Genomic DNA, 25,055 nt, shown 5'->3' with positions numbered 1-25,055 from the left:
AGAGGTTATTTTCTCATTATTAAGTTCTTATGATGTCACATAGTGTCATTTTTTGGCAAATGAGCATGTTTTAATTCACTTTTTATCACTTTTCATTATTTTTGTGTTATGCTGCATGGTAATCGTTCAGGCATAGCATGTGATCAGTCAAGCATAACTCATGATCACTCAGCCATGGAATGTTTCCACGACGACAGTGATATACTAGAAGATGAGATCTGTAGCAGAGGTAGGATTGCATTGTTGCCATCTCTTTCATATTTTAATTGGCATGTTCAATTTTTTTAATTGTTCATATTTAATTGATTTATATGTAATCGCAAGGAGTGAAATTTTTTTTTTAACCAGTAAAAAACTATTATGAGGTCTTATATGTGATTGGGGCCATTTGCTGGGGACCAAAGCTGGTTGTCAAGCAGCGACACCCTGGAGCGCAGCCAAAATTTGTCGAAGTGGGGCCTTCAAAATTGGAAATTCTTTTGTAGCTGCTTTTGTAAAGGTTGCGCCGCAACTAAGCCACTCCTTTAAGCAGATAACAAATTTTCTGTAGCGCAAAATATTTAATCGATGACTGATATGAGCATTCAAAATGTACTCCTATATTCATTTTATTGACTTCGAACCTACTCCCCCCTTCCCCCTCCCAAAAAAAAATTTTCCTCAAAGCCTGACCTTAGCTGTGGTCCATTTTATAGGATAATTGTGATTTTACCCAGTACATCATTATTTATAGTCATCTCTCTGGCGTATTCATCTCACTGTGTGTCTTCCATCAAATATCTATTTGCTTTTCGATGAAGGTTTACAAATTTCAAATCACATTTCACTCTGGTATTTATAATTTGGCTTCAGACCAATGTGAATAGTGAATAGTGTTAATTCAGTTCAAATGTATATTTAATAAATCTCCAGAACAATAACCAAAGTAACTTACGAGCAACACTAACTCCACTATGCACCAGACTGCTGCTGATAGCACAATATGGCCGCTTCACCTTCACGACTGGTTGTTCATGATCAGTCACCAGCAAATGATGACATCACAGTTCATGTTCAGTCATCTAAGAAAATGCTAGTTGCCAGAAATACAATAAAGATACAGTTAACACATAGATTCTTTTTCTGTCGAAAACCAATAATGATTGCATTGAAATCTTTTTACAGTTGCTTCTCGATGGTTTGGTGATCAACGTCTCGACTACGCTTTGTTCTGTCCGGATTCTCTCTCGACGTTTCCAAGTGTATCTTTGCCGCACGTCTTCTATGCCAGTTTCTGGGAGTCGACTGATCTAGCTGCTTTTATAATAAGACAGGTAAGAGTGGTCGAGCATTGCTTCGGTTTTTGAAAAATTTCAAAAATGTAAAAAAAAATTTAAAATATGTGCTCTCTTTGCCTTGGATTTTTCACTGATTCTTTCATTCTGTAAGAAAATATTACAGGCAAAACTTTACACGAGGCACTGATTCTTTCATTTTGTGAGAGGAGAATTGAAAGTTGTTCCATGTGATTCAGGGCGCAGTGAGTGTTAGTTAGTGTGACAATTACATAGAATCACATAGAATATGCAGTGTGTGTTGGTTAGTGTGTGGCAAGACTCCTAAATCACATAGAATATCCAGTATGTGACTCTTGAAACACACAGAATATTGATTTGGTTAGTGTGTGGCAAGACTCTCGAAACACATAGAATATGCAGTGTGTGTTACAAAGTTTAAATATCGCATGTGATGACCTTGTGTGATAGTCTCGCTATACACTCACACAAATGTGTTTCTGTAATAGACTTTGTGGGCAAAAGACGCATAATATAGTTATGCACCTGAAAACAAGTAACTGGTTAACTAATCCCATACCACCTTGGACAAGTAACTGGACGAGATACTGTGTTTGGCCATATAAGTATCCCCCCCCCCCGGATAAATATGTGGATCTTATCTTAAATAGAACCTGGTTCTGCTCAAATCACAACTTCAGAAAAGGAAATATTAATTTTATGTCATACAGGTTGTCCACCAAGAAAATGTTTCAGTTTGTCTCGACTGTGAAACTAAACTTGTAACGTTCACTCCTTCAATACCGAAAGAAAAATGGGCGAAACGAAGAACTCACGTCAAGATTAGAGTAAGTGGTTTTAAGAATACCTTTACATATTATTGTGGACTTTTTTATTTTTTGTTGGCTTATTCAACTTGATTCCCAACTAACGCTTAGGGCTGGGCATTTTTATTACCTGATGATTTCAGAATCGAATGGAATATTTTTGTTCTCAATACTTGAAATATATGTAATTGTAAGTGGTTTCTTTGTTGTGATGGCTCCTCCATGCACATAAACTACTCAATTAATAGAATTCATCACTCAGACAGTTCGCTGAGTGTCCAACACGATAAGAAACATGTTTCATCAATAACTCGCTAAGAATTGCATTGTAAAAATATGGCTTCAATAAACAAAAATTGAGAAATCCACCTTGATCTTTGGTGAACAAAACAACAAGATGGCGGCGATTGGAAATTTTCAGATTCAATGTAAAAATATATTTTTATAAAAAATATTTATATAATAAATATATTTTTTCCAATAGAGCAACTATCAGACCTCAAATTGATATTTATAGACTGCTTGGTGCGATTTCTCTCAACCTTTTTGTGATATATTTCCTCTTTGCCAATTTCGGATCTCTTCATTCCTCCTCCAGTATGCGTAAAAAAGACAATAATGTCTCGAGCTCTAGCTTGCATTACATGCAAAAGTACAGTTTGAATAATTTATAATCTATGTGTGTATTACTATAATATTAAAAAACTGAACAAAGTCAGTAAAACTGTACTAAATACAAACTAAAATGTCCTCCAAAAACACCAACATTTTTGCCCTGTGGGAAACACTAAAGATAATCCCATTTTTTGAATTTTCAGAACATGACTTCAAACCACAGAGCAAAAGATTGCGTAGCGATAGAAAATGGAGAACAAGTTTTATCTGGAAGATTTACCTATGGACCATTAGATGTCGTAGCACTTACTGGAGAAAAAGTCGACATTTATATTAATTCTATGGTAAGATCAAAGTTATTTCTCACTATTTTGCAACATGTGGGATAAATTAAAAGTCCTGACCACAGGTACAAGGCCCTATATATAAAAAGCTACTACTATTATTTGGAAGGCCAAACCACCTAGTTCAGGGTGGTCCAAGGTTGCCGGCTCCGGGGGCCACAAAATAATTTTTGCATTGTTCGCGGGCCACAATAGTGCCAAGTATAGGTAAATAGTGCAATACAAAACAAACACTTTCATTGTACAAACGCATAGTTATCAGACATAGCCATCCCAGGCTAATAGAATCTGCATTCTATTTTTAGTTTTCTATGATGCCTATATTGTTAGCATAATATTATATTCCCGAACAAAAAGATAGAAAGCCAAATAACAATTTAGACTGCCAAGCACATCACTCAACTTCGCTAGTTGCCTCAGCTAGCCATAACACTAGTCAATTTAGTGACATTTGTGATGTAATAATATGTCAAAAAAATTTTTTGATTAATTTTATTATGAAACAACACAATATGTGATTTTTTGATTACCTTTTCGAATGTGACACGGGCCATAGATAATGAAGCGGAGGGCCATGTGTGACCCACGGGCCTTGGTTTGGACCACCCTAGCCTAGTTTATTAAGCCCTGTGTGAGATGGGGGGTCTTGGAGTTAAAGCTCAGGATGAGTCTAATTACTTAAACCCAGGAGGCTAAGACAAACTATAACTAACCGGAGGGCTATTCTCGTATGGCCCTTGCCTGGTAATGGAACAAAATACTGCAGTTTCACATAATATGATGAAGCAGGGTCTCCCAAACTTTCAAGCTCTCAACCCCTTCCAATATAGTTAATTATTACTTATCGATTTTTTATCGGTAAGTATGTTGATAGGTATTTGTCTGTCTGTCTGTTAGATGTCTCACGAAAGCGAGATTGAATCTGCTCCAAATTTTGCATGTGCATTCATCTTATCTCGGACCAGAAGTCTATTGATTTTGGGCGAATTATGTCGTATAATTAGCGAGTTATTAATTAATTAGTGATGGGACACAAGGTGTCACTATGGAATAAGAGCGCTGTTTTGGGGGATCCCCTAACTTTCGATCGATAAGTCTTCAGTCTCTGACCGATATTCTCGTTATTGTATTATTATTTCCTTTTCTGCGACCCTGTTAAGTCAACATTGTTATGCAAGAGTGCTTCTCCTCTCAAAATCCGCCATCTTGGTTCGCACACTTCGGGAGCACCCCTTTTTTATATTGCGGCCCACTCTCACGGAGAGTTCTACTTAGCGGACAACCTTTATTAACTTTTTTTTCAGAGGCCTAAATAGGTCTGGTTATGAATCAATTGGGATCTTCATGAGAAAAGAATTGCTATCCCATCGAAATATTTCTAATTCTAACACAAAATATAGAAAAATATGAATAATTTGGCAACAAGTTCTCGGCCCACCATGGGATGCTTGGCAGTCCATCAGTGGGCCGCGAATCACCGGTTGAGAAGCACTGTCCCAATCTATATAATGTAAATTGCTTTTTCAGAATTCATCCCAAGAATGGTCGCTGATTGCAACAGAAGTTACAGATTCTCATGGAAAGATCACCTGCTCAGTTGCAAATGATAAACGTTTGCCTCTCGGTATATTTCCAGTAAAGATGGTTGTGAGGTCAGTACTGAGTAGTCCTGTAAACTAAAAACTAATGTCAGTTAAAACAACAAATACTCAAATACAACTCCAAATACTCAAAACATGTCAATGTTCACAATCATGCTCTGAAAATCTGTCCAAGTAAAAAAATTTCGAAACTGATAAAATCTCTATATGTTGTGTCACCATTATGTTATTGCTGATTGATCATTGTTATGGAAATAAACAAGGAAATCCATGCCCTGGAAACACCTTCTTCATTGCCTTCAAGCTAGACTTTTGGTGGTAATGAAATACTCCTATAATAGGCAGAAACCATTGCCCATAGGCATTCTGGGTATATTATGTTCCTTTTAAAAAGAGCTTCAATCGTGATTGGTTACTTTCAGATATTGCCAAAACTGATAAAGTTATTATCACTCACTCTTTTGTCATCTTTAAAAAATAATGTCTGAAATAATGTTGTTTTACAGTATTATATCCTTCCATTCAGGGCAGACTTGACTATTGTAGACAGTTATCTAGCAGTTACACCATACTTTCAAATAATCACTCCGTTAGCAATTTCTCAGTCATTACCAAAAAGAAGATACACTTTCACAACAGTAATTTTAAAAATACCGCATTTTTCCATTCAGGGCAGACTTGACCATTGTAGACAGTTATCTAGTAATCTTCAGCCACACGTAACATCAAATAATCACCATGTTAACAATTTCCCAGTCACCACACTTTCACTACAGTAATTTTTAAAAATGTGACATTTTTCCATTCAGGGGAGACTTGACCATCGCAGATAGTTATCTAGCTGTTCTTCCACCGCACACTGACTGTGTTATCTTCAGTATTGATGGCTCGTTTGCAGCGAGTGTTTCCATCATGGGATCCGATCCTAAAGTGAGACCTGGATCTGTGGACATTGTAAGGTAATTGAGTCTTGTACTATCTTTTAGTAATGCAGCTTCTGCTCGGTGATTTGCTCTTCCATTTCTGTTTGCTACAAATTTTTATTCTACGTGTTTGGTCTCACTGAGTAGGATCATCAGTGGTAGGATTCAAATTTTTTGTCAGTCGGTTCCATCATACAAATGTCATATTTTCAGGCGGTTCTGTTACAAAAAGTCATGTAAAACTAACCGGTTTACTTATCTCATAAAATTTCGTGAGACGGTTCTATAGAACCAGTGCGAACTGCCTGAATCCCGCTGCTGGGTGTAATAATCTGGTAACCCCAAACTGGATGTTATTGGGTATGAATAAATGGGGTATATAGATTAGATTAGTGGTCTCCACCAGGGGCCACAACGCTTGGCTCAATACTGATTTTACTTTTTGCTTCAAGAAACTCCCTCTCTTCCTAGTTTTATTGCTTGATAAGGTTATTTCACAAGGTATTTTCACTTTGTTGAGAATGAATTGTTTAAACATAATTGGGTTTGAAATCAACCAATCTGAATAACACCATAAAATTAAAATTGCTTAAATTTTTCAGGCATTGGCAGGAGCTCGGCTATTTGATCATCTACGTAACAGCTCGACCAGACATGCAGAAGCATCGTGTTGTGACGTGGTTGGCCCATCATAACTTCCCTCATGGTCCTGTCTGGTTTTCCGATGGTCTTGTGCACGACCCAATGAAACAGAAAACTAATTTATTGAAACACCTTCAAACCGAGGTTTGTTTGAAAGTTTTCTTTTATGGTTTCTATGAAATTTTATCATCTGTGTATCTTCTCACTGAGTGGTGTAATAACTTTAAATCCCTAAACTGATAATATCTGTTATGAATCGGGTTCTTCATAATTCTATTGCTTGATAAGGTTATTTCACAGGGTGTTTTCAATTTGTTGAGCATGAATTATTTGGGCATAATGGGTATAAAATGGGATTTGTATGCTAGACGCAAAACTGATTTTACTTTTCACTTGACAAGAAAACTCCCTCGTTCTCTCCAGTTTCATTTCTTGATACAGAAATTATTTTTTGTCTGGCCAATTGCAGTTAGAATCGACCTGAAATAAGAATTTGTTGTTTCGAATAAGTAAGAAAATTGTTCGAATTATCTCAAAAGCTGCTAACATATGCTGTCTTCACTTTGGCTCTGTAGAAGCTAATTTATTATTTTTGAAAGGATACACATTTTCTTTACAGCATCCCCTACTCAAGCGGTTCCAAACTCGATTTCTGTAGCTAAATGCTAGAAGCAAATCTTATTTTATTTCACTCTTCACAAGAAAACACTTCGTTCTTTCTAGCTTCAATACTTGATAAGGTTATTTCACAGAATGTTTTCACTTTGTTAATCATGAATTGTTTGAACATAATGGGATTTAGAATCTACCAATCAAAGTAGCAATATAAATACGACTGGAATGATAATCGGGGCCATGAGTGCTAAAAGCCTCCTGAAGGAGGCAACGAGCTATACAAGGTGGGGAACCACTGCCCCACTCGTTTAATTGCATACTTGAGTTAATAATTGTTCCTATAGTTAAGTGAGCACTCCGTACAGTTGATCAGCTCTACCCAGCTCAATGAAAGAGGTGGGAATGCCCCAACAAATAACCTAAAAGCCTCCCCGCTGCAATCATTTATTTTCTGTTTTTGATTATACAAAGGAGCCAAACATGAAAAATCTATGACTTTTTGCTATTTGGAATTGAAGCAAAACCCAAATTAGATTTTTTAACCAAATTTGTCTTATTTTCAGTGCAAACTCAACTATGTAGGTGGATATGGCTCAAACAAAGATATAACAGTTTATTCACAACTTGGGCTGACTAATGAACAGATTTATATCATTGGCAAAGCGTCTAAGAAACAGATTACACAATGCACAGTAAGTTATTTCTCCTTTTTCCTTCGTTTTTTCATATGGAAAACCTTTCTCTTCGAACAAAGCATTCATTGATGTCTAACTATACATAGGCGAAGCCAGGGCGCCTGAGGGGCGAGCAGCTTGGAATTATTGCAACAATTAACCTTTAAGTTAGATAAAATATGTTGGTAACGCTTTCTCTTTATCTTCCATACTGAATGTTTTCGCTGAAAGGAGTGTGCTACCAGTCCTTGTGTTTAGAGAACTCCCTCGTCTATTTTGTGTGTTACTGCCCAAAGGATGGCGTGTCACAATATAAAACACTTCCATAGCTTGTTTCCATTGTTCTCCACCCCGAAAAAGGAGGCTTTGTCGGTGGAACGCAGGCAGAGAAAAAGATTGAGAACCACTGCTGTATGATATAGTATCCTAACTCAATATTGTTCATTTCATTCCAGTGGTTATCCGATGGATACTCAGTTCATCTCAGAGAGATAAAGCAAACTTTGAAACCGGCAAAGTATAATGCTCAGGTAAGAAGTTGATTTTGAAGCAATTTGAATAAGGGGGTATGTTATCCTAATGCCTTAAATCAGGGGTGAGCAAACTGCGACCCGCGAGCCAAATGCGGCCTTCAAGGAGAAGTTGTGCGGTCCGCTGAGAAGTGCCAATTTTGAATGGTGTGCCCGTGAAATAAGTTTTAAGAACAATTCCAATCTCTTTGCGTCGCAAAGCCCATCCCAGTACCTGAGTGCCACTGTCATATTAGCAAAAACTGGCTAGCAAAATCATTTTGTATAATACTCAATGTTATAAAAACGTGTTTCTCACCGAATTCGTTTAAAGTCGGTGTTACTATAAATTTGAATAGTGGTTTTCTTTAGAAATTTATGCGTTTTAAGTCACCATTTCTCTAAGGACCCCTATCAATGCCTTCCTGTGATAAAGGTTGCGCGCCTGTCTAAAAACAGCAGATTCCAAGTTTTTCATTGCTATATTTTTCACATATGCAATTACTGTTGTACGACACTTCAATCCCATGCGGGGGGGTTATGGGCGAGAGGATTGCTGGACTCCTCGCCGCTGCAGTTACGCTTTCTCCACCATCAAGTCCATGTATCGGAAAAAAAACAAATACCTAACTAATCCCATACCCGACATGGAATGGTAACCCAACGAGAGGCCGTGGTTCGCCATATGGTTAACCCGTCAAATCGGCTTTCCTCTCTCCGGGATAAATATGTAAATCTAATCTATCTTATCCAATTCGCAAAATGGAACAAAATGGTAAATTGCAAGAAAATCATTAATCAAAGAGTTCGAGAACACTGCACCGAAGTTATCGAGCTATGACATCCTATAGCAGTGGTTCCCAACTTGGGGTCAGAGCTCTCCAAAGGGTCCGCTGAGCGGTATGCTAGGCGCAAACTGATTTTATCTTCCACTTTTCATGAGAGCTCCTAGTTCAGTGAAAACCCTGTTCTTCCTAGATTCATTGCTTGATAAGGTTATTTCATAGGATGTTTTCACTTTGTTGAGCATGAATTGTTTGAACATAATGGTATTTGGAATCTACCAATCAAAAGAACACTATAAATACCACTGGAATGATAAACAGAAGGGCCATAAGTGCTGAAAGGTTGGAATCACTGCCCGATAGTTATTGGGACGTTCATGTCCATGTAGCATTTTTCTCTAATTTGGTAATCTTACACTTCTTATATTCAGATTGCAATGAAGAAAGGTTGTTTTGGGCTACCTGGCCATCGAAATAATTCATCAAAGAAGCGTTCTTCAGGGAAAAGAGGAACTTTACTTACTTCCTCGTTAAAAAATTGACCTTTCAACTTAGAACTATGATCTTTGATAATGGAAAACTCAACTTTAGACTAAATACTGTGAAAACAATTAAATATTATAATGACCGCTGTTGACCAGCATTGATTATACAGCCTGTGAAATGTATTATATTCTCTCCTATGAGCATGATCACACTAATCCTGTACCCAACATGGACTGGTAACTGGACGAGAGGCCGTGGTTTGCCATATAATTTAGCCGTCTTATCAGTTTTCCCCTCTCCTGGGTAAATGTGAAAATATTATTCGTTTCACAGATGCATACTGTTTTCCATTGCCAATCATGCTTGTTCTAATAAGCAATAATACTATGTATTTTCGCTCGGAATTTTCGACTCGAGACACCTCTTTCATAACTGTTGTACATTTGCATTTTCACTTCTTCATTTCGAACGAAGCTTGTGCACGAATCCACTGATAACAAAAAATTCAATTCTATTCCCAAGCAACTTTGAGCTTTGACTCTTTGCTGATTAGAGATAATCTAGCTCTAGTTTCAAGCTTCTTTGGTAAAAATTTGATTTTGAACACCACTGTTTTCTTCCTGAACATTAACAACTCTATATAGCTGTTCTGATTCTTGGTATAATATCATTCAGGGGCATAGCCAGGCGAGTGGTTGAGATGACCCCCCCTCCCCCCCCCCCCTTTTGAAATGGTAAAGAAAAAATCATTTTTCTGGATCATACATAGGAATTTTTGGAGCTCAAAATGCTTTTTAGACGATCAAGGTCTCAAGACTCTTAAAAACCGATGTTTTCCGGATCGACCCGCTATCTTAGAGATTCTCAATCTTTTCTCTGTTAAGTACCCCCCCTTCCGAGTCACGAAACAATCAACGCGAACCCCCCGAGTCACGAAACAATCAACGCGAACCCCCGAGTCACGAAACAATCAACGCGAACCCCCCCGAGTCACGAAACAATCAACGCAAACACCCCGAGTCACGAAACAATCAACGCGAACCCCCGGAGTCACGAAACAATCAACGCGAACCCCCAGAGTCACGAAACAATCAACGCGAACCCCCCGAGTCACGAAACAATCAACGCGAACCCCCCGAGTCACGAAACAATCAACACGAACCCCCCGAGTCACGAAACAATCAACGTGAATCCCCAGTATTGAAGGATATTGAAAAAAAGCAACACACGAAAACTCGACTGTCATCCAAGTACCCCTAGAAATCTTCTCATGAACCCCTGGGCGAACGCGAACCCCAGGTTGAGAACCCATGCGCCAGCTACTACAGCCTAACCCCACTTTAAAAATTCATGGCACGCCCCTGGTATTCACTCACTAACATAAAGGCAGATGGGCAGAAAGGCAGATTCATTAACATAACGACAGATGGTATTGAGCAGTGGTTAGTACACACTACTGTAATAAACCACGACGAATGTATATTTTTGCCTATTTAAATTTTCTTTTAGTACATATTTACACATAATTCTGGTAATTTTTGTGTTTTATTTATATCATGACTATTTTATATTATAAAGGATTTATTAATTTCATTTCCTATATGTTCTATTAACCAAGAGAATGTCTGAATTTGTGTTGCGTTTACGACATCTGTAAGATTTCAGACTGGAAGTCTAAAAATATGACACAAAGAATCGATGTCAGAAAGCCTTTTCATTGGGGTTGTGATTGAATTTAGTCGGGGTGGAATATTAAATGTAGGAAATTTTGCAATGGGTGAAATTTTTAAAGAAAGAAAATTCCCTGGATCTGTATACCCCATCTGTTACGCATTTTTATAATCACAAATGCTTCTTTAAATTGGAGTATTCAATGGATGTTTCACCGACTCTTGTCCTCATAGAAGTTCTCCCTATACTTTACCATAGAACAATTTTGGATGCCTATTTTGCGATTTTTTTTGTAGAATTGGAACTTACATAACTAGGTTACATGATCAAAACCATCATTTTTATCAAAATTTACAACCAGGTGCTTCTAATAACGGTTACTGATAGCTAGTTTTTGCATAATCTGTCGCAGCTTTTCCGGGACTCATTTTTGATTACCGCAAATGACAATTAAACTACTTCATTTACAACTAATTTTAGAAAACGCAACTGAAATCTGACAAATAACACTCAAAACCACGAAAAAGAGGCAATGTTTACAAACATGCTTGAATATCTGTCTGAGCGACTGCAAAAATTGCTATTGTTGCATCATTGATTACTTTTCGCTGATTGGTCATTGTAACAGTAATAAACAAGGAAATTGTTACTCAGGAAAACATCCGTAATTATGCTTCTAGGCTTATTTTCTCTACCAGTACAAATCATACATGACTTCAAGAGTATTGATTCTTGATTTAATGTTAGATCTTCATTACTTATATTTTATGCATTTTCATCTAAAATTCTTGTTCTAAAGAATATTTCACCGTCCTATGTATCAGAAGGTGTAAACCAGGATGCTCTATATATCCTCATACCGTTATACTCAAATGTATGTGACTTTTTCATTGTGATGGGTCCTTCAAGCACATAAATTACTGAAAACAAAGAATTCATCACTCTGACAGTTTGCTGAGCATTCATACACAACAGAAAACATGTTTCATCAATAACACACAAGAAAGAAAAGAGTCGTATATCAAAAAACAAGATGGCGGCGATTCGAAATTTCCATTTGAACCAATTCTAAATGCCCAGCCCTACTTGTAAGGGAGTTGTCTCTGACAATGTTGGGACCATTATGCAGTGAATTAGATTTGATGAATTTCAGTACTTATTGAATTTGCTTTTTGAATGAGATTACCCATCTTTGCACTGCTACAATTGTTTTTCTGGGAATTTTTTTCAACATATTACTCGTTTATTCTGCCTATATTTTCTTGCATTTTATCTATTTTAATTTTATTATCAAGAGTCCCCTTCAAATGTTACAGCACTTACTGTTTCTGATCAGGAAATAACTTTTGAAACCATATTATGAAGCTTTTGTCAGGCTTTGGCTGGTTAAAGCCTCGTTCACCAATCACATCCATTCATTGATTACATTTAATTTGGGCATACAAACCTACTTCCAGTACCCACCTTGCGTTGCTTTACTAATTTTAATCCTGGACTGGTTATTGAAAATAAATGTGCTACTGTATTTCTCATTCAAATACCTTTTCAGGCTTTTGGAATTAGTTTTTCACTGTCATTTCCCATCCTGATACTATTATGTGTGTTGTTTTATGCAATCAGATATTTAGTTCTGTGTTTAATTTTGATTTAATAAATCGTAAATTCATTGAATATGCTTGATGATGTCCAGTTTGAGTTGATTTAACTGAAGATAGTTTCATAGGAAAGGATAAATTGGAGTTGTTAACTTTGAAACGGTACTCCTGAAGTATACGCAAGATGTCGCATAACCTGAATCCTAACATGGTACACAACCTGAGTACAGGTTGTGCGCCATCTTGGTGCGCATACTTCAGGAGGTCCTTCGAAACTCCTATCCAAGAGTGTAGCCAATCCTAAAATTTGGAGGTGAAGCCATTTTTTTTGTACGATTTAACAGGACACTTACCCATGCCTTCTACTCCAGAAAAAAGGCCAGGTAAGGGCAGCCACTGATATCTACCAATACCTTTAGGAATCTTTCCACTAACTCACTTCGCTGTCGAAGTAATCAAATCTATATGAGCCGACATTTCCATCTATCTACGTTGGTTCATGGGGAGGAAGGTTTGTTAAAAGTAAGCCAAAAAACGTCAAGTTATCAGTGAGTCAACGTCAAGTTATCAGTATCAAATCGCTGTTAAAGATTAAAATTGAAAATGGTGACCGTACATTTGAACCCATGTGTATATTCGTGAGGTCAATCTATATGCGGGTGCTAAACCCATGGGTTAGGGTTAGTATGGGTTCAAATATCCGTAAAACAACAAAAATTTTCATAGGTGCAATAGTGTGCAGGTGCAATCGTCGTGGGTTCAAATGTACGTGGGTTCAAATGTAATGGAACCATTGAAAATATGTTAATATAGGGGGGTGAGTGCACGGAGCCCTAACCACGCATATGCAAATGGTTTTGAACATTTATGGCTTATTAACTTGGTACAAGAAAATTTAGCTTACGGAACTTGAGCTCAATCAACGATGCGATGAGATCTAATGATAGACAGTGGTCTGCATCTTTTTTGGTAAACCAGAACCCAAATGAGACATTTGTAGGTTATAAAGATGAAATTAAACTGCTCAAGCAAGTGTTCGTATATCTTTATTGTAGTTCAGGACAGGTGCGAGGTTCGATTATTGGACACGTAGTGGACATAACGATCGTTTTAAAATTTTGTTGTTATTATTATTTGTCTCCGTCAACACGTTTTGAAGAAATCGCTTTTCTCTTCGAATACTGGACCAATTGCTTTGAAATTTTCAGTGGTTAAAGCTAAAAAAAAATTCCAGAAGGCTATTACTTTTTTTTCGCTATGACGTCATCAAAATTATGTGACTCTATGTGTCCATATATTTGAGCATAGCTCTCTTGTCTTTCATTGTATATAATTGCTTATAAGTCCTTATAATTGTATATAAGTCCTTAATATATATAAAAGAAACTCAATACTGACAAACCGGAATGATCTTTAAAAAAAAGAATTGCCCAATGGCATCAAATGTTTTTTCAGAATATTCCAATTGTACGTTGCTTGTCTTTTTTCCTGTATACGGTTTCAGAGTAATTTTATCAATTAATAATTTTACATCTTACTACACATTATTTTTTTCGAGAAATTTGTATGAGGATGGTAGAGATTTTGCATCGTAATTTCACGCAGATTTAAGATCAGCTGTTTATTGTCACTTTTGTGTAAATTTCGAGATTTCGTAACATTTCTTCCGGTCATAAATCAGCTTTGCTATTTTAAAAAGAAGCAATTTTGACAATGTAGACAATTTTTGCATTTAGTAGCCTAAATATCACAGAACTGTGAAATAAGTCTGGATATTTCTGTCTTTGTTTAGCTTGCAAGTGGTCAGCTTTTGTTAGACAGCACAGACTGACCTTATTTCTGCATTTCCACAGTAGCTTTAGGTATTTGTTGTTCACACTGTAAATAGCGCGTACCAGTACAATCTGACTATAGTTATGATGCCTTCACACCTTTCGTCTACAGTAATTAGCGCTTCACACTATCTGCGTGTTTGAAGTAACATTCTTACATTGGGAATAATTTGCGCCGTTACAAGGTTACGGGTTTTGACGGTCAGACGGTTCAGCGTTACATAATACTGCAATATCGACGTTTGAAGGTGGGCAGATCGCCAGATAAAAAACGCTAATACTGGCAGAAAAATAGATCAGTCTGTTAGGCGGTTTCAAGTTATTTTGAATAAAATAACAGAATTGAGTGTGGCATCGAAGATTTCAAATTTAATACCACTTCTCAAGACTGCAAGAAAAATTTAGGTTGACAACTGGAATACAGTCTATATAGCCTACACAGATACAGATATATAAAGCTGTTAGTATAACTGCATCCACTCTCTATAGAAACTCTTTGCAGCTTTCCGCTGCGAGACTGGGATTCCTCGACGGTCAGCTTCAAAGAACTGCATGCTGGCATGAAAAAATAAAATCCACTTCCTGACTTCCAGAGTTGCAACGCAATTAGTCACAGTTTTTGAAGACAAATTAATTAGAGAATGTCTCAAAGGAATCAGAAATCTTCGGACCCATTTACAGGAGAAGCCCAACAATCGGAGTCCTATTCAGAATGCATGTGGCATAAAGTAAAGAAGAATCCGCTTCTACCAGTGGGACTGTCATGGACTATGTATTACTTAGTTAAAGGACTTTTAAATATGGGAGATCCTGTAATATCTCAAAAAATGATGCGAGGAAGAGTCTTAGCACAAAGTTTTACTTTTATTGCACTTTTAGGTGGAATTTTTGTTCATGATTACATTGAAGAACTTCGTGAAAAACGACTGAATAATGATTCATGATTTTTGTAATTTTTTTTTATAATAAACTTTTAGAAATTGTTTTCTTATTTATTAAGCTTTAGGAAATACTTGTGCACACTATATTTTGAATTTTTTTTTATTGTTGAACAATTTTTATTGAATATTTAGTGGGCCTGGTCACTAAGGCATGAATGATCAGAAATATCTTGCCAAAGCTTGACTTGACCTTGTGATTATATCGTTATTAAAGTTGAGTAGATAGACCGTATTAATGTCATATTGTTTGTATTTGATGCTGGTATTGTTTTATTTTCTTGCAAATTTCCCAATCTAGTATCTTGTTTGTGAGAAGAAGGTTTTGAATCAGAATATAAACTAAACTATGTTTTATATTGTTTTATAACATCTGAAAGCCCATATTTGTTAATATCTTGATGTTCAATATATTCAAAAGCTTCTGTCATATGTATTTGCATTATGTGTTGTAATTTTTTGTGTCATGGCTATCTTCAAAATAAAGTTGTTTATCTGATTGGCTTGTGCTATCGGAGTAAAATATGTTTAGTTCTGAGGAACGGTATTTAGTCCACGTAGTTGGTACTATCGGTAATGTAGCTGAGTTGGAGTTGTCCAGGCATGGCAAAAGGGAGGTTGTGTCGAGTTGACCAGACTAGAGGTTTTCAATCGGGGTTCCGTGGCACCTAGGGTCATGTCAGTACAGTTCAGGGATTCCGCAAGTTCAAATCCAAGGGTTTATGCTAATATATCTTTATTTTTCAAATATAATTCAATACCTATTAGATTTGTTTGCCTTGCATTATTAAACTTAAAGATTTTTTTGCCTGCACTAGATTTGGACATTGATAATTTGCCTGAGAATTGTGAACTGTTCAATTAAGCCAGTGGTTATGTACAAACAGTTTTTGCTCGGCAAAATGTTCCTCTCGAAAACTGCAGGTGGAAACTTGGATATGGGAGATAAATATATGGAATATGATCTGTCAAAAGCTACCAGTATTGATTAGAATCTTCAAGTGGTTTGATGTTGGGGAATATACCGACTCAGAATATCAGGGAACCAGTTCTGTCAAACTGGATACCTGTTATTTTTTTTTTAAATCCCAATACTCAGAAATTTGCTTCTATAAAGCTTTACATAGGAAAGTTTTCATTGTGGCGAAGCATAGGGGGGTTCAAGTAACCGCTGGTTGGTCGCGGCTTCTTCCACCATCAAGTCCATGCTTCCGAAAACAAATAACTGGCTAACTAATCCTATACCCGACCTGGACTGGTAACCGGACGAGAGGGCATGGTTCGCCATATGATTGAGCCGTCTTATCGGCTTACCCTCGGGATAAATATGTAAATCCTATCCTATGTATCCGAGTGCTTTTACTGAAAGTTTTATTCTACGCTAAAAGATGAATAAATGCAAAAAAAAATGTATTACTATATCGTAAAGTTCTCTTATTTCATTTTCAAAAATCTTATAGGCCTAAATCCAGTGGTGGGATTCAGCCGGTTAGCACCGGTTCCATAGAACAGTCTCACAGAATTTTATGAGATCAGCGAACCGTTATTACCAGTACCATTACTGTTTACTGTCAACGATGCTCGAGCAAATTTATACTAATATGTGGATCAATATTTTTTCAGCCATATAGTGTTATTTATACTTCTTCATTGAAGCGTTGTAGTGCTAGGCCGCAGTAGTATAATAATCTGTGAGTAGTTGCTGCATATTGTCATGGCTCCTCCATTCAAAGTTGTCGTCACAGGGTTTGGACCGTTTCGTGACCATAAAGTCAATGCAAGCTGGGTGACTGTGCAGGTCTGTATTTTGGATGATTCAAGAATTTCAATATCTCAGTTTGTGTTTATTTTTTCAAACGTTTGCTTGAAGTAGAGGTCAAGTAGAGGTAGGTTAAAGAGAGGGGTCAATTTATGAGGCGCAGTTCTTACCACTTCATGGCAGCTCCTGCCACGAACGAACCGCGGCAGCTCTTGCCATGGTTTTATAGCGCTATTCAGTAATCAGTATCAACGGTACATTCACAAATTAATGTACCAGATTTTAATTGATCATGTGGAATTATATCTACTTAAACCCTAACCCCAAATCCATCAAAACTGTATCCATAAGAAAAACGTTCCAACTTACCCAATATTTGTCACCATAAGGGACAGCCCTGTCTTTACGGCCCACCTGCCGCGATTACGGCAGCAAAATTTTACCTGCCATTGGTTTTCAGTTTGCTGTCGCGGTAACGGCAGCTTGACATTGGTTTGTGGCAGCTAAAAGGTCAGTCGCCATAGGTTTGGCCGTAGCGGCCATGGTATGGAAATACCGTCATGGTTTTGCGGCAGCTGCAGACACCACAGAATACTTAAAACTGCACTTGCAAATTATGGCCTGTGGGCCGGATCCGGTCTACCTGTGCCTGGTGAAGTTATGACACTAGTTTTATGGATATAAATTTTCATTTGAAATATCAATAAAAATAACTCTGATTACTAGTCCTGAGAACTATGCTTGATGTGATGAAAATTATTCCAAGATATTTCGTTTGTAAATTATTAGTTCTTGTTCTAGCTGGCTCTTGTCCATTAGCTTACATTAATCATTCTAAGCAATAACATAGACGTTGACCACACATTTGCCCACGTATATTTCAACCCATGTGTATATCCGCGGGTTCAATCTATACACGGGTGCTAAAACCTATGGGTTCAAATATCCGTAAAACAAAATTTTTTTCCATAGGTGCAATAGTAAGCAGGTGCAATACTATAGTGTTGATTAGTTCTTTTTTTGGCACAGTAGGATTATAATAAATGCAATATTTGGCATTGTAACACTAAAAAATATACAAAATATACAAAAAGTTATTCAGTATAGGGTTTGCCAACCACCGATCACGATCAGCCGGTCAATCGCCACGTCGCGAGAAGTCACCATGTTTGATGTTTAGTGAATTCGATATCATACCTCAAAAAATTGCCTTAAACCAGTTACATGCAGCGTATGTTGTGTGTGTTTGAAACAGGAATAATACAGTACTGTGCACGAGCAAAATTTTGTTCCCGAGTGAGTGCATGTGACTTTGCTTTGAGGAAACTCTCAAAAATATAATCTCAAAGACTCATCTTTGCAAATCTTCTACCGGTACTCTCTCCACATTCCACATGAATTTCTGGAACTTGCTTTGAGAAAACTCAACTAAAATTTGACAATTTTTACAGAAAATGAAAGAAACTGGTGGTCTTGGGTCGGACATAGAACTTGAGATTGTTCATATTGAAGTAGAGTACGGAACAGTGGATCAGGTCGTTCCCAAACTATGGAAGCAACACAAACCTCAGGTACAGTAAAAGTATTGGGCATGATGACTTAATGCAGTGGTTCCCAACATTTTATGGCTCGTGGTCTCTTTCAGGAGGCTTTAAGCACTCATGGCCCCCTGTTTATCATTATAGTACCATTTATATAGTGTTCTTTTGATTGGTAGATTCCAAATCCCATCATGTTCAAACAATTCATGCTCAGCAAAGTGAAAACACCCTGTGAAATAACCTTGTCAAGCAATGAAACTAGGAAGAAAATGAGTTTTGAAGAAGGAGTGAAATAAGTTTTGCGTCTAAGATTGTGACCCCATTCCAACTGCTCTGGGGCCCGCTTGGGGGAACATGAGCCCCAGTTGGGGACGGCTGGCGTCGTGGTTAGAGCGTTGCTACATCTAATTTTTTTTTAATTGCAATTTTAATTCCCTCTAAAAGTTGTTACTCTTTACTTGTCAATGGATGCTTGTTTATCATGAGCGTTTCCTCAATCAACATTTAATATTTCTCTCAGGGGAGGCCAAAGCCAATGGCTTCGTCATATGACGAACCACATCTGGGTCGAATATGGAAATAGCTAACCAGTTCATCGTACCAGATACGTGGGCATTTGTACTGATGGAAGTTGTGTTTTTTTTTATAAATTTAGTGGACCACCCTGTCACAGAGAGGAGTCTAGCAATTTTTTGCTAGTCTATGTCCTTTTCACTGCAAATCTGCGCAATGGGTAATTGATAGTTGGTTGTTTCACCATGCTGAAAAGCACTCACGACAAATCGCAATAAATTACATATAAAGAAATTGCATTTCAGTGTGATGGGAAATGCGGAAACAAATATTGGTTTCTGAGTAGGGGCACCCGATAAAAAAGTCTAACTGAACAGGTTCAAAAAAAGGGAGAAAACTATATGCGTAATATTATGAAAAAAAACACTACATATGTATATGTGACCTGGTACAGTCGCGTGATTCAATAAAATTAAAACATGGAGCAAGGCATTCAGTATCATGATTTCGAGTCTGTCCCTAATGCTTGAGACAATGTGCCAATGGTCACACCGTGATGGTTGTGTAGTCTTCATTTTTATGAAATATATTTGAAGCATATAACTCAATTTACTCTATTTTTTTCAGCTCATGGTTCATGTAGGTGTGTCTGGTAGAGCAAAATCTATTACCTTAGAAGAGTGTGCGAAAAATACGACATATGCAACGTAAGTAACTTATATTTGCATTTACTTTGTATAATAAATTGAAATAGACTAAATGAGTGATTCAATATCCTGCATCTCAAGCAGTTCACTCTGAGGAAGTCTGACTGTGATCAGATGTTTAAAATTTTGTGTGTTGAGTATTTTAGAGTCCTGGACACGGAGAAAATCAAATTTTGATAACTAAAACTTTATCGCAGTGGTTCTCAAACTTTTTTAGAATTTGTCAAGTCTCGTGCCCCACCTCAAAAATGACAACAAGCTACAAATAACAGATAGTAAACATTTTTGATTAGCCTCTCCAAAAAATTGTTTACTCTCCCTTTGTGAGGCACGTACTACTGGTTCAGAACATGCGAGCCTCATTTAATATACTTTTAATAACCGGCTAAGTTTTTTTGAGAAATTTCAACTCCTATTACCACCACTAAATTCAATAAATTCGGACTACAGACTTCTAGAAATTCAAAATTATGATGCAGACTCTTGACTGTGCAGTTGGAAAATACAACTTCAGCTCCTAATCCACAGCTCTGTCCTAGACTTGACATGGACAAACTACGACCCGTGGGTCAAATCCGGCCCGTTGGGTAATCCAATCTGGCCTGCCTGATGCTGCCAGAACCAAACTAAAACCAAATTTTGATATTTTAGCTAAAAAATAACTCAAGGAATTTGTTGAGGTTGCGATTATATTCAGTTTTGGCATGAGGCCTATTGTTTTCCACTATTGTTTTGGTAACAGTAAAAATATTGTTCATATAATGCATTTTTTTACGTCACACTTACATGGCCTGCCAGTCTAGGTGGTCCCTGGTCCAAAAACTATGCCCACCCTTGCTCTAGATCAGGGTGGTCCAAACCCAGGCCCGCGGGCCACATGTGGCCCGCTGCTTCATTAACTGTGGCCCGTGTCACATTCGGAGAGTAATCAAAAAATCGCATTTCGTGTTGTTTCGTAATAAAATAAATCAGAAAAATCTTTTGTCATATTGTTACATCTCTATTGTCACTGCATTGACTATGGCTAGCTGAGGCAACTAGCGAAGTTGAGTGATGTGCTTGGCAGTCTAAACTATTATCTGGCTTTCTATCTTTTTGGTCGGGAATATATGCTAACAATATAGGCATCATAGAAAACTAAAAATCGAATGCCAATTTCTTAGCCTTGGATGGCTATATCTGATAACTATGTGTTGGCACAATAAAAGTGTTTGTTTTGTATTGCACTGTTTACCTATTCTTGGCATGATTGTGGCCCGCGAACGATGCAAAAATAAATTTGTGGCCCGCGGAGCCCACAACCTTGGACCACCTTGCTCTAGATTTCAAACGAATGCCGGTACATCATGCTTTATATTTTTGTAGTCAAGACAACAGTGGAAAATGTCCTCGTAATGGTTGTTGCAAGAAATCTGGGGATTCCTGTCTGAAATCGAGCCTCGATATGAAAAAAATAGCAGAGGAAGCGAAGAAAATCAACCCAGATATCGAGATTGAAACTTCTAAAGAAGCAGGAAGGTTTGTAGTGCCAAGTTAGGATGGGATTTACATATTTATCCTGTGAAGAGCTGATCAGACGGCTTAATCATATGTATCGAACCACATCCTCTCGTCTGGTTAACATTCCATGTCAGGTATGGGATTAGTTAGTTAGCCATTTGTTTGTTTTCAGAGACATGGACTTGAACTTGATTATGGAGGGAGCCATCACTGACCAGCGGTTTAGTGAACCACCCAAGTTTTTTTTAATGATTGCAAATGTTTTATTAAGTGTGGAACTAACTGCACTTATGTCACATTTTAGGGGTTTTGAGTAAATCTCGTTTTTGTGATTTTCAGATCTCTAATTAATGAGTTCCCTAAACAATGCAATTTTTTTTTGCAAGGGTCGCATTCAGAAAAATCTGTATTGCTGTGACATGACAGTCACAGTTGCTATTCCCATTCGTAATGAGACTGATGTGCTTTCATATTCTCACACAAAAGATGGAATCTTGGCTTTATTTCTGTAATGGTTGGTCTCAGTACTGGTGCTAAATCTTTCAAATTTGCTCGATATTTTGTTTTAACATTAGTTTGTGTCAAAAAAATTCTCTTGCAACTCCCAATGAGCTCCGTCGCGGCCGTCGGTATCCTGTAGTAAACTAACATTATATTTCACAGATATCTGTGTGAATACATCTACTATACTTCTCTACATTTGAAAAAAGGGGCGTCGGCTTTCGTCCATGTTCCGCCCCTGAATCGTAAATATACTGAGGAAGAACTGGCAACTGGTTTACGTACTGTAATAACTCTTATGATTGACCAAATAAGGTCAAGATGACATGACAATTGTTGTATCATAAAACAATTAGTATCACCCTGACATAAGCTTCATTTTTTACCAATATTTGTCTTTTTTGTAACAAAAGTGTAGATTTTTTTTTATTATGTAAATTTAAATAATTTGTGTAAACTTCTTTATAGGAATTTTAAAACTTTGTTGACTTATAAATATGTGTAATTTTTGCTTTCAATTATATCTGCTTGCCTCTTTTTTGAGGCGGCACACATAGAAAGCTTCAAAAGTTATTTTTCGCGCTTATATGATTGTATTTCTGTAATAGCTATGTTCAGTTATCCTCAGTAAAAAAAATGTGAAGCCAGACTTTCGAACCTCAATGCTTTTGTTTATGTGCCCTAAATGTATAGAGATTCACCAGTCAAGAGTTAAAGAAAGGCAGTCTAATTGCCTCTATGAAAGAGGTCATTTGAATGATTATTAGGATTTTATATCAACCCCTATTCCTAACCTGCTGTCTATATGGCGACTGATACCATACATTGGTATGGTTTACATATACACGCCTTTTCAGTTCACAAGCTTAAAATGTCCCATTTTTGAACTTTTTTCAGAATTTGTTAATCTTCGGCTCTCGTTGCTAAATAAATGGGGCTCATTTTATAAAGTTTTGACAATTTCGCATGACATTTTCACAATTTTTCTTCCAAGTAATTTTCTATTTTTTTAGGTGTAGAATGCCGTAATGTGTTGAACATTAAAAAAAAAACGAAATAATCAGAGCAAATTAGGCGTAAATTAGATTAGGGCAAAATAAAAATTATGATAATTTGTGGTGGTTTACATTTACAAATGATTTAGGTTTCTGTGAATGACAATTTTTTTCTATCCTAATCATTCTATCAATATGATAGCAATCTAAACTGGTAATTGGTCTTCCATCGGAAACTTGGCAGAAGATTTTTCTATTACGGCGGTTCTCAAACTTTTTGTGCCTGTGCCTACGCTTTATATCTCGCCTCGCAGAATACAAGAAATTAGAACATAAAACTGATAATAAAAAATTGTGTAATGGATTTACATCAACTTGCACAACCGACTTATCACAACATCTTTTGAGGCTTCTGGACAATTAAAACATTATGCCAACCGTTAACGATATTGAACTGGCACGTGGCCTGTCTCATTTCCTTCGAAGAAGCTCACCGAACAGCAGTGTTCCGCTGAACAAAGTTTGAGAATCGCTGTCCTAGTATATACCGGTACCTTGAGTACATTACAAAGTCTTGAGTACATTTTTGGGAAATTTGGTTCTGAAAAACATGCATATTAATCACTAATACACGTCGATCTCTTATTATTTAGAATTCATTTTTATGTTCTGTTATAATTTGTGCCTTCACAAGGTGATCGTGATTTCAGATGTAATTCTGTATTTATCATTGTGCTTATTAATTAATAGATATAGGGTTATATAATTTATTACAGGATTTCTTAATGTTCTTCTTTTCTGATTAGAGCGAATTTACGTTTTGTTTTAATTACTCTCACATTACATGGTGATAGAACTCAACCTATAAATCGTTATTTCACTGAAAATAATTTTTTTTCATTTATGCTTTTTTAAGAATAGTTAATGATAATTAGGGATGTTATCAGTAGATGTTTTCTGGTCCTACCACCCTAAAAATTGACATTGTTTGTAAATTTCTTGGACACTGCCCCAACATGACCCTTGGATTCTTCATCTGTCCCTTCCAGAAAATGCTTCCTATATGTTTAGTGACTATTGTGAAATTTTTGAAAAATATTCACATATAATTTATTAAAATATTTGGCACTCCCGAAGTATGTGAACCAAGATGGCAGACACCGGAATGTGTACCAGGTTAGACTTTGGACATTATTTCAGGTACAAATGCTGCGGGAGTCACTTGGCTAGTCCCCGAACTCGTATGAACTAAAATAAGGAAAGTTGGAATAAAATTATGGCCTAACCCTAACATGGTACACCTGTCTATGTTCCGGTGTCCGCCATCTTGGTTCATATACTTTGGGAGAACCAATATTTAACATACACTTTGCCGCAGAGTTATGATGTATGAGACTGCACTTTCAAATGAATACTTTCACAACCCTGGTCTGATCAGGGCTCTGCTTATAATTTTCACCCGTTTGAAATTGCTTTTAAAAAGTTAATTTTCTTTTTAGTTTAGTGAATGTAATTTGCTTCATTTCTTGTAAATTTTCATATCTTTGTATGTTTATAATAATTTTACGTCTCCTAGAAATAATGCTCCCACTTATGTATATTCCTGCTATATATTTGATGCCTATTCTTTAATTTGACTTGAAATAAAATTATGTGACACTCTTATATTGTCTTGAACAGTATGGATGGTTTTAGAATTATGACTTACCTATTTATCCCAGGGGAGAGGAAAGCCGCTAAGACAGCTTAACCAAACGGCGAACCACGGCCTCTCATCCAGTTACCATTCTATGTCGGGTATGGGATTAGTTAATTATTTGTTTTCGGCAGCATGGACTTTGTGGTAGAGGAAGCCGTAACTGATCAGCGATTACGTGAACCACCCAACGACGGCAAGAAGTCCAGCAATCCTCTTGCACATAACCATTCCTGCATGGGATGCGAACCCACGCAGAGTAATCGAGCGTATTCCTAATGCTTAGCACGATGATGATCCACACCGTGACGCCACGCCAAATTGGTTTGGGGTGGAAGTCAAGTTTGTTCTGTTCTGATTCTGTCGGTTTGAAGCAGGTGTAAAAAATTCTAACATTCAAGAAAACCAAATGGAACCATCACTCATTGAACTTGTGCTTTCTGGATATGGCTTGTCTATAGTTATACAATTTGCTGATTTTTTTTCTTTATATTTACAGATTTATCCAGGGG

At 37.0% G+C, this 25,055-nt stretch overlaps 2 protein-coding genes across 4 annotated transcripts in view; both read left to right on the top strand.

Annotated features, from left to right (window-relative positions):
• Positions 1-12,637, top strand: part of LOC120343027 (membrane-associated phosphatidylinositol transfer protein 2-like) — a 40,265-nt gene extending 27,628 nt beyond the window's left edge. For 2 of the 3 annotated variants that reach the window (XM_078116213.1, XM_078116198.1), the window contains 10 exons: positions 131-229; positions 1,165-1,313; positions 2,006-2,122; positions 2,920-3,060; positions 4,588-4,712; positions 5,471-5,620; positions 6,187-6,370; positions 7,405-7,533; positions 7,971-8,045; positions 9,241-12,637. In XM_078116213.1, the coding sequence (XP_077972339.1) occupies positions 131-229; positions 1,165-1,313; positions 2,006-2,122; positions 2,920-3,060; positions 4,588-4,712; positions 5,471-5,620; positions 6,187-6,370; positions 7,405-7,533; positions 7,971-8,045; positions 9,241-9,351 (1,280 nt within the window). In that variant the 3' untranslated portion in view covers positions 9,352-12,637. The remainder of the gene's footprint in view (positions 1-130; positions 230-1,164; positions 1,314-2,005; positions 2,123-2,919; positions 3,061-4,587; positions 4,713-5,470; positions 5,621-6,186; positions 6,371-7,404; positions 7,534-7,970; positions 8,046-9,240) is intronic. The other variant, XM_078116207.1, reaches the window with a different exon arrangement.
• A 4,318-nt stretch (positions 12,638-16,955) lies between these two features.
• Positions 16,956-24,512, top strand: LOC120335533 (pyroglutamyl-peptidase 1-like). Its single transcript, XM_078116125.1, has 5 exons — positions 16,956-17,129; positions 18,542-18,661; positions 19,772-19,851; positions 21,217-21,369; positions 22,015-24,512. The coding sequence occupies exons 1-5, from the start codon at positions 17,046-17,048 to the stop codon at positions 22,175-22,177; spliced, it is 600 nt and encodes a 199-aa protein (XP_077972251.1). The 5' UTR covers positions 16,956-17,045; the 3' UTR covers positions 22,178-24,512.
• Positions 24,513-25,055: the final 543 nt, after the last annotated feature.

The sequence above is a fragment of the Styela clava genome, chromosome 1 (assembly GCF_964204865.1).
Source record: "Styela clava chromosome 1, kaStyClav1.hap1.2, whole genome shotgun sequence".
In the NCBI taxonomy this organism is placed as follows: Eukaryota; Metazoa; Chordata; class Ascidiacea; order Stolidobranchia; family Styelidae; genus Styela; species Styela clava.
This window is presented reverse-complemented; position numbering and strand designations above follow the sequence as displayed.

Bases quoted from the DNA above. Each gene is read 5' to 3' on its own strand.
- LOC120335533 (XM_078116125.1), top strand. From the start codon at position 17,046: ATGGCTCCTCCATTCAAAGTTGTCGTCACAGGGTTTGGACCGTTTCGT. The intron at 18,662-19,771 runs GTACAGTAAAAG...TATTTTTTTCAG, and splicing joins GGAAGCAACACAAACCTCAG to CTCATGGTTCATGTAGGTGT. The intron at 21,370-22,014 runs GTTTGTAGTGCC...TATATTTCACAG, and splicing joins ACTTCTAAAGAAGCAGGAAG to ATATCTGTGTGAATACATCT.